The following is a 16,161-nucleotide window of genomic DNA, read 5'->3' on the forward strand; positions in this document are numbered from 1 at the left end:
TTTTATTTATCTCTGTACTTTTGTATATTTATATTTTTCGTACATGTCAGTTCAAGGTTGAATTACTGTTGTCTTTTTCCTGTCTGTCTTGTTGTTGTTGGTTTTATGTGTGATTTTTTTTTATTGAGTGGCAGGGTTTTTTTGTTATTTCTAAGTAATATCCCCTTATATCACTTGATATAATTTTCTTCAAAAATGCCCTAGAAAATTGGTGTGCCAGTACAAAGTAACTCACAAATTCTGTCAAAGATTGTACCATGTTTCTACTCATCAGCTCAGACACTGTTTGGGAGGGCTACATTAAAATTGATTGTTTCAGCTACTACTGCCCTTTCTCATTCTATTTCATAGGGATCTAGGGATTTATAAATGCAACCATGAAAAGGCAGGTTGCTGAGAACCGTGTTTTTCTGAGGCTGTGTTGCTCCCAGCTGTTGTTAAGTTAGTGTGTCTTGGGATCTCTGAGCTGCTCAGGCGTTTTCAGCTTGCAAAGAACACATGGAGTGCTGTTTTTGTGGAGATTAAATCCATGTGCATGTATTGAGAATGAACTGACCCTGAGATCTCTGCTGTGTGCAATTTGTTAGCTGCCATGTGGGAGGAATGAGTTCCTTCTGTAATGATGGGAAGTAAGTCTGATACCTGGGAGTTTCTCATGTGCTCTGAATCCCTGCTAACCATTTGCCTTCTTCCAGGAAATCTATTAATTGAGTAAACAGGTGTAAACGTGTCAAAGGGGTATATAAATCAAATGAAAGGGGTTGGGTACAGTTTAATAAGAGTCACTGTCACCACAAGAAGCTTGTATCAATCCATGCACCTCTTGTTACACCATTGGATCTTCAGTGATTCTTAGGTGTCTGTAACCTAACTTGTCTATATCAAGAAAAATATATTTTGAACACAAAATACTCAGTTTACTTTGACCATTCTTTGGATTTTGGCTAACATGAAGTGAAAAGACTACACATTTCTGTAGTAGTGGTAAACTGAATTGTAACAGAGTTGCCAGAATCTTCATATTTCCAATTTAGTAAGGCATATTTTTGTTTAATAAATGTTTACTAAACTCTCATATCTTTTATGCAAAGTAGGCGGCTCTTTCATGTTAGTTACCTCTCTTTCTCTGTTACTCACCCATGTTGATAGAAGTTTATAGAGTTGAAAAGATGTGACCAACCCTTCCTTCTCCAGTTGTAATAAAATATCTATTTACCTACTTGTACTTAAATGGGTTTAATTTTATTTGCTTTGATGCCTCTTGTAACTCTACTTGTGTTCAGGCTTGCAGTGTTGCAACTATGGCAGTCATAACATTGCTGTACCTGTTTCTTAACCAGCTAAATCATTTGGAATTGGAGGGGGGATCTCTATTCATATGTATGTATAACAAATATATGTGAACTTTGATTTTTATATATGTGTCTTTTGTACAGTACAAGTTAGTTTCAGAAAGTGTTCAGCGAATCTTTTAATCTAAAGATAAACTGGATTTTGGCAATTAACACACATTTTCCAATTAACACTCTAAAACCCACCAAAACCAGATGGTCTCTCCTATGACTGCCAAGTGAAAACCCTTAACAAAGTTTTGGTAGCTTCTAATATGTTAACCAAAAAGCTTGCATTATGTCATGCAGTTACTTTTTATGTCTGAAATTGTCATGGTAGGGAATGATTCTCATTCTATCAAATCTAGGGTTTTTTTCCCTGGTACAGTAGTTGTGTCAAATAATAAACACTTAATTTTAAAACAAATTTTGACTAACGTGTATTTGGGAAAACAAATAATAACTTTTAATTAGAAAAAAAATTTATCTTGAGCTCATTCACTTTTTTGTTTCAATATCATTTGTTGTAGTATGTGTTGAAGGTAAGAATAAATTGAAACACGTCAGCAATGGTAAAAGGCATTCTGTAGACCTTTTAAATTTTCAATTCTTGTTTCTGGAGTGCTCCTTTTTAGGAAGTACTAAGAATGCATAATGTCCTGAAATTTTGTTCTTTCTATAAAAAGTTAGTAACAAACTCTTGGCTGTCACTCAAGAATAGTCTCTCAAGCAGTAATTACTGAAATTAGATTGCTTTGTTTAGTATTTATGCCTTGTGTTTTAAAACCTTGGTAGGGTTGTAAGGAGTCTGATTTTTAATTTATTTTAATTTCCTCTGCCAATGTGTGGAATTGAACTTCAGTGTACATGCTCTGTTTTCGTGAAGTGATAAAGATTTATCTAGGGTACATGACACAGGCTTTTGTTAGCAGATCTGGAGGATACAAAGAGGAGATCTACAACTGACTCGCCTTGCAGTTGGCAGTGGTGGTGGAAATGCAGTTATTTCTGTTCAGCCTCTTCAGTGCTGGTTTTTAGCTTGTTGCTTTACGTATGCAATGCACCTGGAGCAGACACAGTGTTATGCTTAGAGATGGGGGTCTCTCCTGTCTGTCATACTGTGCCAACAACAGCAAAATTTTGTGGTGGTAGCTGTATCAGTAAAAAATCCGTGTAGAATGCTTCGACTTTGTTTCTCCAAAGTGTGTGGTGTTAGGAAGAATGGGCCTGTATAACATCTGTGCCTGACTCTGCAAATTTATGACAGAAAGGTGCAGAGAAATGAATGATAAATGTATTACTCAATTTTCACTTAGCAGCTCTAAGTAATTACATTAAATTCAGATTATTACAAATATTACAGATGAAACAGCTTTTACGTGAGACTTTATAGCCTGAATAAATGTACTCTTTTATTTAGAAGAATTGTTAGTGCAATTCAAAAATCACTTTGCATGCTTAAAGTTAGATTGTTATGCTTCTCTAACACAAATGTTTTCTGTTACTGCATATTCACGCCCTTTTATTCATGGAAGTTAATGAGAATTTACTAAAAATACCACAAAGGCAATGCAAAATTAATATTGTTTAATAATAATTGCCTTCTTAATGTTTGGTTTGATAACAGAAATTTAAATGTACAGAACTGGCTAATTAGGCAGCATAAGTGATGGAATAGTAATGCTTAAGTAATTGTTAAATTGTTTTTGTTAATATTTCACTGTGTTTAATCACCAGGGATGCTCTCAAACTTCTGCAAGAGAAGCAGAAAGGTAAACCCAGTGACTTGAAACCTGTGGTTTCTCCAGCTCCTGCTGCAGTGCCTTCTCCTTCACCAGCAACAGCCGTGACTTCTTATCCAAGGCCAGCGATTCCACCAGTTTCCACGCCAGGACAGCCTGCTGCACCGGTAACGCTTCTGCTGAGATTTCAGCATTGCTGCAGCTGAACAGTTGCAGTAGCTGCTTCAGTTGCTCTGAGATTTCTAGATCTGGAGTGAGTAAGGCCACTCAGATGTCAAGCTCAGTGACGTGCAGCTTTTAGTATGTTTCAGTGATTCTATGGCAATGTAATTAAAACTGTGAAATCCTTGAAATGATGGGCTGCATACTATTTTGTGTAGCTTGCAAATGGAAGTGATGAAAAAATTTATAGTGCAGGCATTGGAGAAACTAGAATGATGATTTATTTTTATTGTACTTGATTTGTTTGCTGTCCTGCAAGATATAAGTGTCCATTAATGAGTTGTCAAGAAGTGAGGAAGGAAAAGGCTTCTTGGTGGTTGCCTTGGAGAGTAATTGTGCAGAACCTAAATAAGTTTTTATGATAAATTGAAATGTTAGAAATACCAGAAAATATTTTTTTGAAGAATAAATGCCCTTGCTGAAATATACATTAGTAGAAATTGAAAAGCTTTTGTGAAAAACATTTTCTGGCTCTAGAACTAAATTTGATGTATCTTTTTAGGCTGAGTTTTACAATGTAGCTAAGATTCAGAATGATCAGAAAATGCTGCTTTTTTTTTTTTTTTTTTTTTTTTTTTTTTTTTTTTTTTTTTTTTTGGGTTTGTTTTTATTTTTTTTTGATACTGTACAAAGAGCCAAAGAACTCAAAAGCTCAGATCCATTACAGAATAAAACATTTCTGTGATTGCACCAGAAGATACATACTGCAATTTATTGTGTGTTGAGTACTATTGAATATGTACTAAGGGTTCTATGAATCCTTATATGTTCAAGGCATACGTGCTAAAGACTAAATATACAAAATTATGTTTTACAGAATCATTTATGTTCTTGCTTTCTGTCGTTGCTAATATTTTAAGAGATTTCTTACAAGTTGACCTGCTTCTAAGATGAAGTTGGCCATTGAAATATATCTGGAGGGAAAGAGAAGAATAACAGAAAAGATGCAGTAAAGCTTGTCTTAAGGAACTACAGAGGGAATTGAAAAAGCAGTAGTTTACTGAGGAAATGCTCTTTTATAATTTAAATGGATCAAAGCATCATCTGAGCAATATGCCGGGCCTGGAATATGGAATAGTGCTTAGATACTCTGGCTGAAAATAAATGCCTCAATATTTGGATTTTTTTTTAAACAGGGTTAATCCTATACTGTAAAACAGAATTATTCTGTAAAACCTGTTGTGTTGATCCCAGTTAATAGGAATACACTAGAACACTCAATGGTCTTGGACATATTAATTTCAGTTGTTGGAATGTATCACTTTTGGATACCTAGGGGATAGTTGACATGGGCAGGAGTCACTTATGATAATGCATAAATGCTGGAGTATTTTCAGCAAAGGGGAAATATGTTGCAGTCCTGATATTTAATATGCAGCATATGATTTCTTTCAGGGCACATTCACAGAAATCCCAGCTAGCAACATCCGAAGAGTTATTGCTAAAAGATTAACAGAGTCTAAAACCACCATACCTCATGCATATGCTGCTGCTGACTGTGCCATTGATGCGGTTTTGAAATTAAGAAAAGAATTGGCCAAAGGTTAGTAGTCTGATTTACTTTGGTTATACTGATGTATAATTCGTCCTGTTTACATAGACTCCCCCAGGAGGTGTAGATTTTGTGTAGGTAGACCACTATGCATTCAGATAATCTTTTTCAGTATTCTGTATTGTTGGTCTCAAGCTGTAGTTCCAGCAATTACTGAATTGGACAACTTTTCAGGATACAGGAAAACTGTTATGTTACTTTGCCAACTCATACATCACTCTGAAGTTTATTTTCCACAATGATCAGACTGCATAAGCAAGTAGTGATGCTCTGTTTGGTGATGGAAGCATGCATCTCCTAGACTGGTACTAAGTCTGTGTCTTGGGTAAAAAAAATCTGAAGGCCTGTTACATTATAGAGTGAAGAAACAACAGGGTGGTTTTTCTTTTACTATATTTTTTTTAAGACCACAGATTAGTTCTAAAGACTGAAGACATGCATAGGAGAATATAGCTGTCTGCACAAGAGAAAAGTACATTAAAAATTTCATGTGGATTCTTTTTAGTGTTGTTCCATTAGTTCTTTTTTCTGGGATCATTTATGTAGTTTGTTCTCAATAGTTCAGCTTTGAGATGTTTCTCCTCATTACCTCATTATCCCAAGAATGAAAAATGAATAATTTTAGGTCTAAGACACTTTAGGTTTTGATCTAAAGTTTCACGATTGCTATCATGGTTTGAAAGCTTGTAGGTTCAAATGGTAACTTTCCTAAGCCGTGAGAGCTCTGCATTCAGAATAACACAGCAGAATAGTTTATTCTACATTTCTGTTGCTGTACTGATTGAGAAACTGAGGCCAACTGTTCTGTACTAGTGACTAGCCCATGCTTGTTTATCTATTTGTGTGGTCTAAAAATGAAATTTGACTGGTATATTCAGATTTCCTAGATGATAATGGAGGAGCTGCTTCTCCTTCCACTGGAGTTTTGAGTGACTGATTTTTAATGCCACACTACCCAGGTCATTTTTCTACCTGTTATTTTTCCTAATGGTATCTTATTCACAAGTGAATGTCAAAGACATTTTCTGATGCTCATATTTTCTTTAAACAGCAGCAGTTCATAAGGAATGAACCAAAAAAGGATCCTAGGAATACTCACTTGAAATTTTTCACACCTCTCCTGCTGTTGTCGATTCTTAATGAATATTTCCTTTAAATGCAGAGGTGGAAAAGCCATATGTCCTTGCATGAAATTGAATTGCAGAGCATGTCCTGGGAAATTTTTGTATTTCCTCTGATGGAAGTTGCGGTGTTTTCTACCATAATTTCTATTATAAGCTTTATTATGCCTCATTTTCTATTATAAACTTCAGTCATGCAGGGTAAAATATTATCACACATGTGTTCCTGCTCTGCTACTGGACAGTGACATTTTTCCCAAGAATTAGGAATGTAGTATGTAAACAGAAACCAGTGTATATTTGATGACCAAGGTACAGGTTTGTCTGATGTGAAATTCTGTCAGTGCAGCATGGTAATTGCAAGTTCCATTATGTTCTGTTGGAATGCTGTCTCTCTTCTTATACATAGATTACTAATCATGGCAAATGTTGCAGGCCAGTTATGTGGTAAGTGGATACTTGGTTCCCTCCTCTAAATTTGTGATGACTTAAGAATGTTTCACTTGATATAATTATCTATAAATTATTTTCCCTTGCAAAAATATTTCTAAAGATGTGTGTTATATACCATAAACCAGATTTGAAAATTAAGCAGTTTTGCTGCTTGATCAGTTTTGCTGACAGTAGTGATGGTGGTGGAAGGGTAATGTAGTTTTTTTAATTGTGAGAACGGTGCGTTTTAATACTGTGTAAATGTCGTGCATTTTAGGGTAATTTTATGGCCTAATCTGCTTTGTATCTATTATCCCTGCTTCTGCTGCCACTCCTGATTTTAGTTACCAGTTTCAGTCTCCTGAAACGCTCCTGAGTGTCTCTGCATGAGATTTTTCTTGATGGATATGCCTTTTGTCCCAAGGGGGAAATCACTGAATCACTGGAATCTTGTCATCACACAAATGCTGATAGAGCAAATCTTATGAACAATGACTGTTACCCCTTTTCTAAAGTCTTCTGTTTCCTTTTGCAGATGACATTAAAGTATCTGTAAATGATTTTATTATCAAGGCAACAGCAGTTACTCTGAGGGTAAGCAAATAATTGACTTTAAAAATACATTTTAATAGTAAATGGCCAAGGAGACAAGAAAAGTATTTTGTGAGTCTTTGTGGAGATATGAATGGGATTGCAGTAAAGCTGGTAGTTCTGTATTGCTTATTGTCAGTTTTTTTAGGTTTCCAGGCAAAATTCTCTTCCCTGTCTGTGCTGTTAACTGTAAAAATGAGAACTTCTTAGTGAAGATCTACTTACTGCAGTTAACATCTGCAAATCACAGTAGTTGCTTTGTCAGCAGACTAAAACCATTGTCAAGATCATTCATCTAGTCTTAGTTACATCCTATTTCTTTTAGTCATAAACAAACATTTATTTAAGTCTTATACCAACCTTGTTATTACCTCAGATGTATTCTGATGGCACATTCAGTGATATCTGCTTTGAAATAAAAATTCTTCTGGCTCATGGCTAGGAATTCTCATTGCCTGGATTACCTCACAATGTTGTAAAAACGTTGGAAGGGATGTGAGAGCTGTTTTTCTCGTTTGTGAGGGTAATTTGAACTATTTAAAAGTTGAGAGATGAAGTTATGTTTAAGTTGGGGGACTATTCCTGTTCCTATGGAGGTATGGAATTCAGAAAACACTGGACTGGAAAAGACCTAACAGATTTCTAGCTGAACATGTACTAAATATTGATGTATAATTTTAAGAGGTATAGCTTAATCGTAATGTTTAATTAATGTCTAATTGCAGTTTAGACAGAAAATAGGATTCTAGGCATGCTTTAATATTCAGCATCCTGAATTTGTGGGAGAAGTTGCACTGCTTTGAAGCTTTACATGCTGGGCCATCATAAAGTGGGATCAGTGAAGAAATTTGTAGTAATTTGTTGTTTTTTTTTTTTCTAGCAACACCAAACAAACTTCTATCTGTCCTGCTGTTTTTAGTTTCTGGTGCATACATTTCAGGCTTTTTGACAAAGTAAATACAAATAAAATCAGTGCAAGCTAATTCACTTGGTGGATGCCTCTGTAGCTATGTGTCTTAAAGGAATTTCCTTTTCCTTAATAACTGATTGCAGTGTTATTCTTCTAACAGCTGTGGGGTTTTTTATATTGTGTGTGTGTGTTTTAGCAAATGCCAGATGTGAATGTAACGTGGGATGGGGAAGTCTGCAGGCGGCTGCAGTCCATTGACATCTCCATTGCCGTGGCAACAGACCGAGGGCTCATTACGCCAATCATAAAAGATGTTGCTGCCAAGGGAATAATGGAAATTGCTGCCTCTGCAAAGGTGGGTCTGAAATGTGCAGCAGGCTGAGGAATAGAGCAGCTGTATGGTTTTCTGTAGCAGAAAATGTAGCATGACCCAGATACACATCAGCAATAACAAAGGCAGCAGATCTAAAGCAGTTTCAGCATTACTTACGCTTCAAAATTCTTATTAATTTTGCAACTCTCTTCATTTTTAATCAACAATAATATCATGTTATTTACTTGAATGGTGGCTAGACTCCTTGAAAAAAGAAACCTGTACAGACTTTTGCAATTTAATATAATTGTATTTCTTTAATCCTCAAGAGAAGGCTACTTAATGCTAGTTTCATTAGTATTTCCAGTCTTGGGGTTTGAGATTTTGGCTTTTTTTGTATTTTTGCCCTTTCCCAGAAAATGTCTCAAGTCTGCTTTTTTTACTCTCTTTGCAGTTATATTAAGGAACATATTTCTGTCTGCATTTTTTTCAATATGCAGTTTAATTAAGGATATAGCATTAAACTCCTCAGACTAATGAGCAGTATTTTGCATAGACCAGGTGCCATTCCGAGTGACATGTGGCAGCTGTTGCCAGATAAAGGAGTGGTTTTTGGCAGGCAAAAGTAGAATGGATGATGAAATGTCCCAAAACATGCCTTTTTTTGTCATTTGATGAGTGCTAATCAAAGCCTATGGTATCTGAGGAATGCAGTAGAAGGAGGTCCTAGGGTATAAAACTGTCCCCAAACTAGACACCACTGCACTTAGTAAATTCTTGCCTTTTGTGTAAAACTACAGAAACCATAATAATCTGTGTTGACAAAGGGGAACGGCCGAAAGGTTGTAGCCAAAAAAATACCACAAAATATTCATAAATAGGTGTTTTTAAGATTTTTTTTTTCTAGTCCATATTGCTTTCTTTATGCTGAATGTGTTATGAAAACAATTCCTTACACTAGTAGCCAGTTGAGGAGGAAGGTCAGCTGAGACTGTTGTGGGGTTAGTGATAGAATGACAAGAAGAAAAGCATTGTTCAATGTCGTGCTTTCATTATTAGCATCCCCAATGTCTGTAATAGTGTGCAGTATTACAAACCTCTCTTACCACAAATCAGTGTCCTGCAGTTCCCATGATGGCAATGCAGCTTGTATTGCATTCAGTGGGGCCATGATAATGAGCATTCCCCTTGCCTCTCAAGTAGAATGTGTGTGGCATAGGTGGCCACACCAACATCATTTTGCTTTTCAACTTCTTCACTGAATTACTTAAATACATACCTGACATGCACAAGGAGGAGGCACACACTGCAACTGCAGCTTCTTCTGTCAGTCTCCCTGTCATTTGGTAGGCACTTTCTTTGTGTAATTGCTTATATATCCCCTTCTGCTGCATGTTAATTTTGACTTCTTTCCAGGTCATGTGCATCCTGGCACCATATTTTCATCATTCAAATAATGCAATTGCACAAATGCATCACGCTTATATTGATGCTGTTGTGTGAATGCTGTTCCCATGGCTATTGTGTTCACTAATTATTCAGAGATGAGAAAAAGACTAAAGCTCAGTGTATCCTTGCAACTTTGACATGCTTACTGTCTTCTCCTGGAACATAGTATGAACTTCTTGGGCTGTATTTGAACACTACTTCTGTTGAATTTTAAAGAAAAGTCTCACAAATGTAGTGGAGATCACAGAAGGAGTGGCCTTAAAGGCAGCCTTCAAAAGGTAGTTGAATGTTTAGCTCAGAAAAATACATTCATTCAATCTGGTAGAAAGTTCTGAAACGGTCCATGTCAGTTTCTTTAAACAAACATGTTAGGAATACTGTGAATTTATCTCATCAGTATTTTGCTAGGTAATCTAAAACCACCAGGGAGAATTGCAAAAACTGGAACAATACTTGTAAGGTGAGAGAGAACAGTTTTTATTGAACAGTCACTATTGGTGGGAAGATGAAGTTGTGTCCTAGTCTTTTTGCCAAATCACTGCAGATACAACAGTGTTGCTGAGGTGCTTCCCTAAATTGAAAAGCAGGTGACTTTTACTGATTTAATGTCTGTATGCTACTTAAAATGTCTTACTGAAGTAAGAAGAATTAGTCTATTACAACACACTAACTTCTTTTCCCTGTCTGTTTTCTTCTTTCATCTTCTTTAGGCTCTAGCAAAGAAGGCCAGAGATGGAAAACTGTTACCAGAAGAGTACCAGGGAGGATCTTTTAGGTAAAACTAGCAGCATTTAATACGTGCCGCATGGGTTCAGAACTGTTTTATCCTCAGCTATTCCACTGATATTTAATGCATTGCTTTTAAAATCTTGCTCTATTTAGGATGAAACTCCGTGTTATGATTCTGAGGGTCAAACCTAGACTGAGTGTCTTGTATCGGGGGAAATAATTACTTTGGTACTGTTTCATTTCATCTGTGCTTGGTGCTGAGTTCTGTGTTCAGTTCTGGTTCCATCCCCACAAGATAGACATTGAGGTGCTGGAGTATGTCCAGAGAAAAGCAGGGGAGCTGGCGAAGGGTGTGGAGCACAAGTCTTGTGAGGAACAGCTGAGGGAACTGGGATTGTTTAGTCTGGATAATAGGAGGCTCAGAGGCGACCTTATCACTCTTCACTCTCTCTGCCTGAAAGGAGTGTAGTTGTAGTGAGGCGTGGGTTGGTCTCGTCTTCTAGGTAGTAAGTAACAGGAGAGGAAATGGTCTTGAGTTGCATTAGGGGAAGTTTAAATTGGGTATTAGGAAAAAATTCTTAATGAAATGTATTGTCAAGCATTTCAGCAGATTGTCCAGGGAACTGGTTGAGTCACCATCCCTGAGAATGTTCAGAAAGCAGGTGGATGTGACACTGAAGGACCTGGTGTAGTGGTGAACATGGCAGAGGTGCCATTTGATGGTTGGACTGTACCATTTAATTGTTTTTCCACTCTTTGCTGTAACTATAACCAGAAGGGAGGAGATGGTGCGCCAGCTTTCTCCATAGACGACCGGTCACAGAAGAGTCCAAGTCTTTCCTAATACACCACTTCACAGGTGGTGAAGTGGTGTATTAGCATGGACAAGGACAGAAATGTTTTCATGCGCCTGAGTGATACCTAGATGCCCAAATTTTATCACTTAATGGATACCAGCAGCCATTGTAACTTGCAGTTGTGAGGTTCTGTCTAAAAGACATTTGGCTTAGAACAGGGATAGGCAAAATATATTTAAAGACATTGCTTTGCTGTCTTACTTTCTGGCTTCAGTGTGTGCAGTACAAGAATATATTGCTGTAAAGAAATGGGACTTTTTAAAAGGTGTATTATTTTTAATTGCAAAAATTCCAAACCCTTGAGAGTCTCAATGTGCTCAACTGAAAACAGTTCAGATCTATTTTTAACTTAATGGCTTTTGCCTTGGAGGGGATTTAATCATAGCAGTTGTTGAATATAGATTATTTCTTGTGGGGAATATGTTATTTCTGATGTTACTGAAACTTTTCTGTTTTATGCAGTATCTCCAATCTGGGCATGTTTGGCATCAGTGATTTCACAGCAGTCATAAACCCTCCTCAGGCCTGCATCCTCGCTGTGGGCCGAGCAAGACCAGAGCTCAAGATTGTGGAAGATGAAGAAGGGAATGAGAAACTTGAACAGCATCAACTCATGACAGTGACTCTTTCGAGTGACGGTCGAGTGGTGGATGATGAACTGGCTTCAAAGTTTCTGGAGACCCTGAAAGCCAATATAGAGAATCCAATGCGACTGGCCTTAAATTAAACTCAGTGAAGATTGCTTCCTGTTTTGACAACATAGATTACTATTACATACTTAGGGTTGTTTTTCTGTATAGAGGAGTAAATAGCTGAAGACGGACAGTTTAAAATATTTAATTTATGAATTAATGTGAAACACTCATGATTTTAGTCTTCTATAATAACCAGGTTTCGTACTGTAAAGCTAAAAGACCTTAAAGTTAACATACCACATTTCTTTAAACGCATAGTACCAATGGCACATGTTTGCATAGGAAAGTCAATCTTATCTGTAAAAAAACCTCAATAAAACTTTATGAAATATAAAAGGGAATAATAGAATAATTTGGGTTGGAAGGGACCTTTAAAGGTCATCTAGTTCAGCTTCTCCTGCAATGAGCAGGGATGTCTTCTGAGCCCTACCCACCCTGTCCTTGAATGTTTCCAGAGATGGGGGATCTTCTGCCTCTCTGGGCAACCTGTTCTGTCTTTTACCACCCTCACTGTAAAAATCTTCCTTATATCTTGTTTGACTCTACCCGCTTTCAGTTTAAAACTATCACCCCTTCTCCTATTGCAACAGGCCTGTTAAAACATTTGTTCCAATCTTTCTTAAATGCCTCCTTTAAGTATTGAAAAAAACAGAACTTAATTGTGCAAGCAGTGTTCTCATAGAGGTCCCAGTATGAAAGGTCAAATTTTGCACACTGAATAATTGCTGACTAATGCTGTTCTTTGCATGGACAGAATATAGATGTAAGTAAGAAAGTGTTTCATCATCAGTGTATACTGAAAAGTAACTTGAAATCTCAAGTGCAGTGGCCTGAACTTTAAATTAACAGAATTAAGTTGGTATCTTGCATATAAATATGGAACCACATATTGCATGTAAATGTTATGAAATAACTGTGTTTACAGGACCTCATGAGAATATAAATTGTCAATAGAATTATGGGAGCTTGTTTTATTCTGGTTTGCGCAACTGCTTTTTCCTAATGATTTGTAGGAATTAATTATGGCAGCAGCTCATCAGGTAAACAGCTACTTACAAGACAGCCTTTACTTAACACTGAGATGAGAGTTTTTGCTAAATGAGTTTGCTTTTTTAGCTTCTTCTGACATCATAAATTTCACGAATTATTAGTCTGACTGTAGGGAGAGATTTTGATTACCAGATATAGTTTACTGTGCAGGAATGGACGTAGGCATTCTGTATTTCCAAGAGTTTCTTACTGATAAACCATATTAAAGATTGGTTCCTGAGGATTAATTTGAAATTTGAAATGGTTGACTTCCAATTTTTCCAAAGCTGTTTGTCAACCTCATATTACCGTGAAAAAAAAAAAAAAGGACCAATTTCTTTATTGTCCTTTATGTACAAGAAGCTCTCCATTGTTTGCTGAGTCTGCTCTGTCCAGGAGATTTTTCAGGAAAATTATAAATCTGATTTCCTGCTTTTCACTCGTGCACGTGTTGCTGCAGCGGTGCTGTGTGTTCCACGGCATTCCTAGGTGGTGCTCCCGCAGGTGAGGGCTGCATGGCTGCTCAGTGCTGCTGCAGTTCTGCATTCGCCGCGATCCCTTCTTGCCAGCCGGTGCTGTTCCCGCGCCCTCGGAGCCACTGGAAGGCGCTGTTGCATGTAGGCATGGGATGGGATGTGTGTCCTGTCTCAGCGGTGTGGGTGCTCACATCTATTGTGCTGTCCCGGCAGGCAGCTCAGCTTCTCCAGGTTAAATAAACCTTTGCAGCTTCGGAGCTGAGCAAGGCTAATACAAGCTGGAATCGCAGGATCTTTGCACCTGCCTGCTTTGCCAGCATTGTTATTTGAAGCAGATATAATTTGTCAGTCATCAGCCTGTGAAGGAAATGTGTGGAATTCAGACATGTGATAGCAGTCAGATCTCCCTAATTCAGAGGAAAGTACCCTTTGGCAACATCTACCACTTTAGCAGGAGTGATACAACAAATTCCTGCCCATACAGATTAAATATTCAGTATCTTCTTGATGGTTTGGGATAGGAGCAATGGGTGAATTGCTGGAAAGTGAATAACTGGTAATGGATATACTTGCTTTTGAAGCAAATTTTCCTGAAACTAAAATTTTCACAGATGAAAAATTTAGCTTTCAGTGGTTTATTCTTTCAAATGTCTTCTCACAGCCTGTACTTTACATACCAAAGTAAGAAATGCAATGAAGACATCTACTTTCTTGAGTAATTTTTAAAAAAACATAAAAATGGAGTATACTAATATGTGCTGGAAATACGTGCCTTTAGGATACTTACTATCTTTGTATCTTTTCCCATTGCAGGAGGCATGATTAGGAAAAAAAAAAGGGAGCTATTTTGGTCTTTGTGATTGTTGGCAAATCTTGAATTGTGTGTCACACTTTAATCCCTAATTGTAATGTTGGAATATTTGATTTTTGGGGATTTTTTTTCCCCCTGCAATCTACTCCTTATGAAATAAAATATCTGTAATTTATCTTCCTGCTTGATGCTGTATCCTGCACCTCAGGATACAGTTGGCCCTTTTGGATGCCAGGGCACACTGCTGACTCATATGCAGTCACGTTCTATTCTGTTTGTCCCTAAAATGTTGAAGGCATGGAAGCAGATTCCTCTAAGCCAGCATAGCAGTTATATCCATAATAGATTAAACAGGAAAAAACCTGATAAGCTGAAAGTGTCTTTCAGCATGTTCTTTAGTTAAGCATAAGTTTTGAACTTTAAACTTGGGATTTATTTCTCTGTAGTCATGCTTGAGTGAAGCAGGAGAATGTTCATGGTAGCCTGCTAGAGATGTGTAGAAACATGTCCAACAAGCACAGAAAGGATTTGGGTGAAATTGCATATTGATTAAACTGGGGTGAAAATCACTTATGGGAAGCTTGATAGGCTACTTTGCATGTTTGCTTTACCAAATCTTCATCTTTCATCTTTATTTGTGAAAAACCATCACTGTTTGCTTGAACTCAGTTTACGCTCCTTCGCTTTTACGTCAATTTTGTTTCAACTTGTAGGTGTCATGGGACGTAATCATTCAGATACAATAACTACACTGTTCTTCCCTTTCTCCTTAATAATGGAATGTTTAACCTGTCAAGTTAAACATTTGTGTCATTATGAGAAAATAACTAGCTGGAAAATGACGGACATTTCTGTTTGCTCGGTACGTGTATTAAGGAAAATTATTCATGCTACGTTAATGAATGCCACTATTTATCTCCTCTAAAGATAAGAGAACAAGAGTACATTCCCTTTTATACTTTGGAAGTTTTTCTTATGGCTTAGACCTAGACAAGAAGAAAGGGCAGCTGTGAACATTTTTATTTCTGCCCACTGTTGTATGAGGAATGAAGTGAATTGTTAGAGCAGCAGATCTCTCCTGCAGTTTCATGATTTTTGCGTTGTCTATGTGATGTGCATTACAACACACTCTTCACTTTGCAGGGGTCCAAGCAGTTGAAGGATTCTCTCCATTGACCTAGCCATCAATTAATTCCTGTTTCAGTTGCCTATTTTAAGAAATAATTATGTTTCAGTTTGCAGCTTTGGTACACTTTTAATTTCTTCTCTGTCAAATAAATTATAAGCTTACATATCTGAGGAGGCCATTTGCTTGTGCAGATGCTTTTACTTGCTGTGTCATGTCCCAGTCTGTATTAGCAGCATGCACTGACTTTGGGGAGGTTTTGGCAGACAGCAACATGCTGTTTCCGCCTCCTTGCCTGGAGAATAAGAACTACCACAGATCCCTGGGTTGATCAGGAAAAGAAATCTTCTTAAACTCTTCTGAAGTTTGAAACTTTTGGCTTATGGTGTAAATTTCAACCTCATTCTAGGATACTAGGGAAGAATTCTACAGCATCTTTACTATTCCTTTAAAGTACAAACAAGGCACAGATTCAAATGAAAGTAACATTCAAATTCCACCACCACCACCACCCCCCCCCAAGAGTATTTAGAGAGCGAACAAATTTGCAGTTATTTTTGGAGTAAATTCAGAAGTTAATTGGTTGCGCTCAGGGAAATTCATCAGATATTTTAATACCTTGCATTTCCCTGTTGACAAATATAGAGGAATTACAGCTTTTTCAGGTAAGTTTGGAGTCTTCTCTGTGCATTCATATTTTGAACCTACTATAACTATCATAGTCTTCAAAGGTGGCATCTTACTCAAGCTCATAACAAGGGCTAATGATTCTAAG

General features: G+C 37.2%; 1 protein-coding gene across 2 annotated transcripts in view; it reads left to right on the forward strand.

Moving 5' to 3' along the window:
- The window catches only part of PDHX (pyruvate dehydrogenase complex component X), a 34,882-nt gene extending 19,323 nt beyond the window's left edge, over positions 1-15,559 (forward strand). For both annotated transcript variants that reach the window (XM_066187835.1, XM_066187834.1), the window contains exons 6-11: positions 3,069-3,240; positions 4,691-4,838; positions 6,936-6,994; positions 8,098-8,256; positions 10,374-10,438; positions 11,712-15,559. In XM_066187835.1, coding sequence (XP_066043932.1) covers positions 3,069-3,240; positions 4,691-4,838; positions 6,936-6,994; positions 8,098-8,256; positions 10,374-10,438; positions 11,712-11,976 — 868 coding nt within the window. In that variant the 3' untranslated portion in view covers positions 11,977-15,559. The remainder of the gene's footprint in view (positions 1-3,068; positions 3,241-4,690; positions 4,839-6,935; positions 6,995-8,097; positions 8,257-10,373; positions 10,439-11,711) is intronic.
- The last annotated feature ends 602 nt before the right edge of the window (positions 15,560-16,161 follow it).

This window comes from Chamaea fasciata, unplaced genomic scaffold, assembly GCF_029207755.1.
Source record: "Chamaea fasciata isolate MVZ Bird 193981 ecotype frontalis unplaced genomic scaffold, bChaFas1.0.hap1 SCAF_7, whole genome shotgun sequence".
Lineage (NCBI taxonomy): Eukaryota > Metazoa > Chordata > Aves > Passeriformes > Sylviidae > Chamaea > Chamaea fasciata.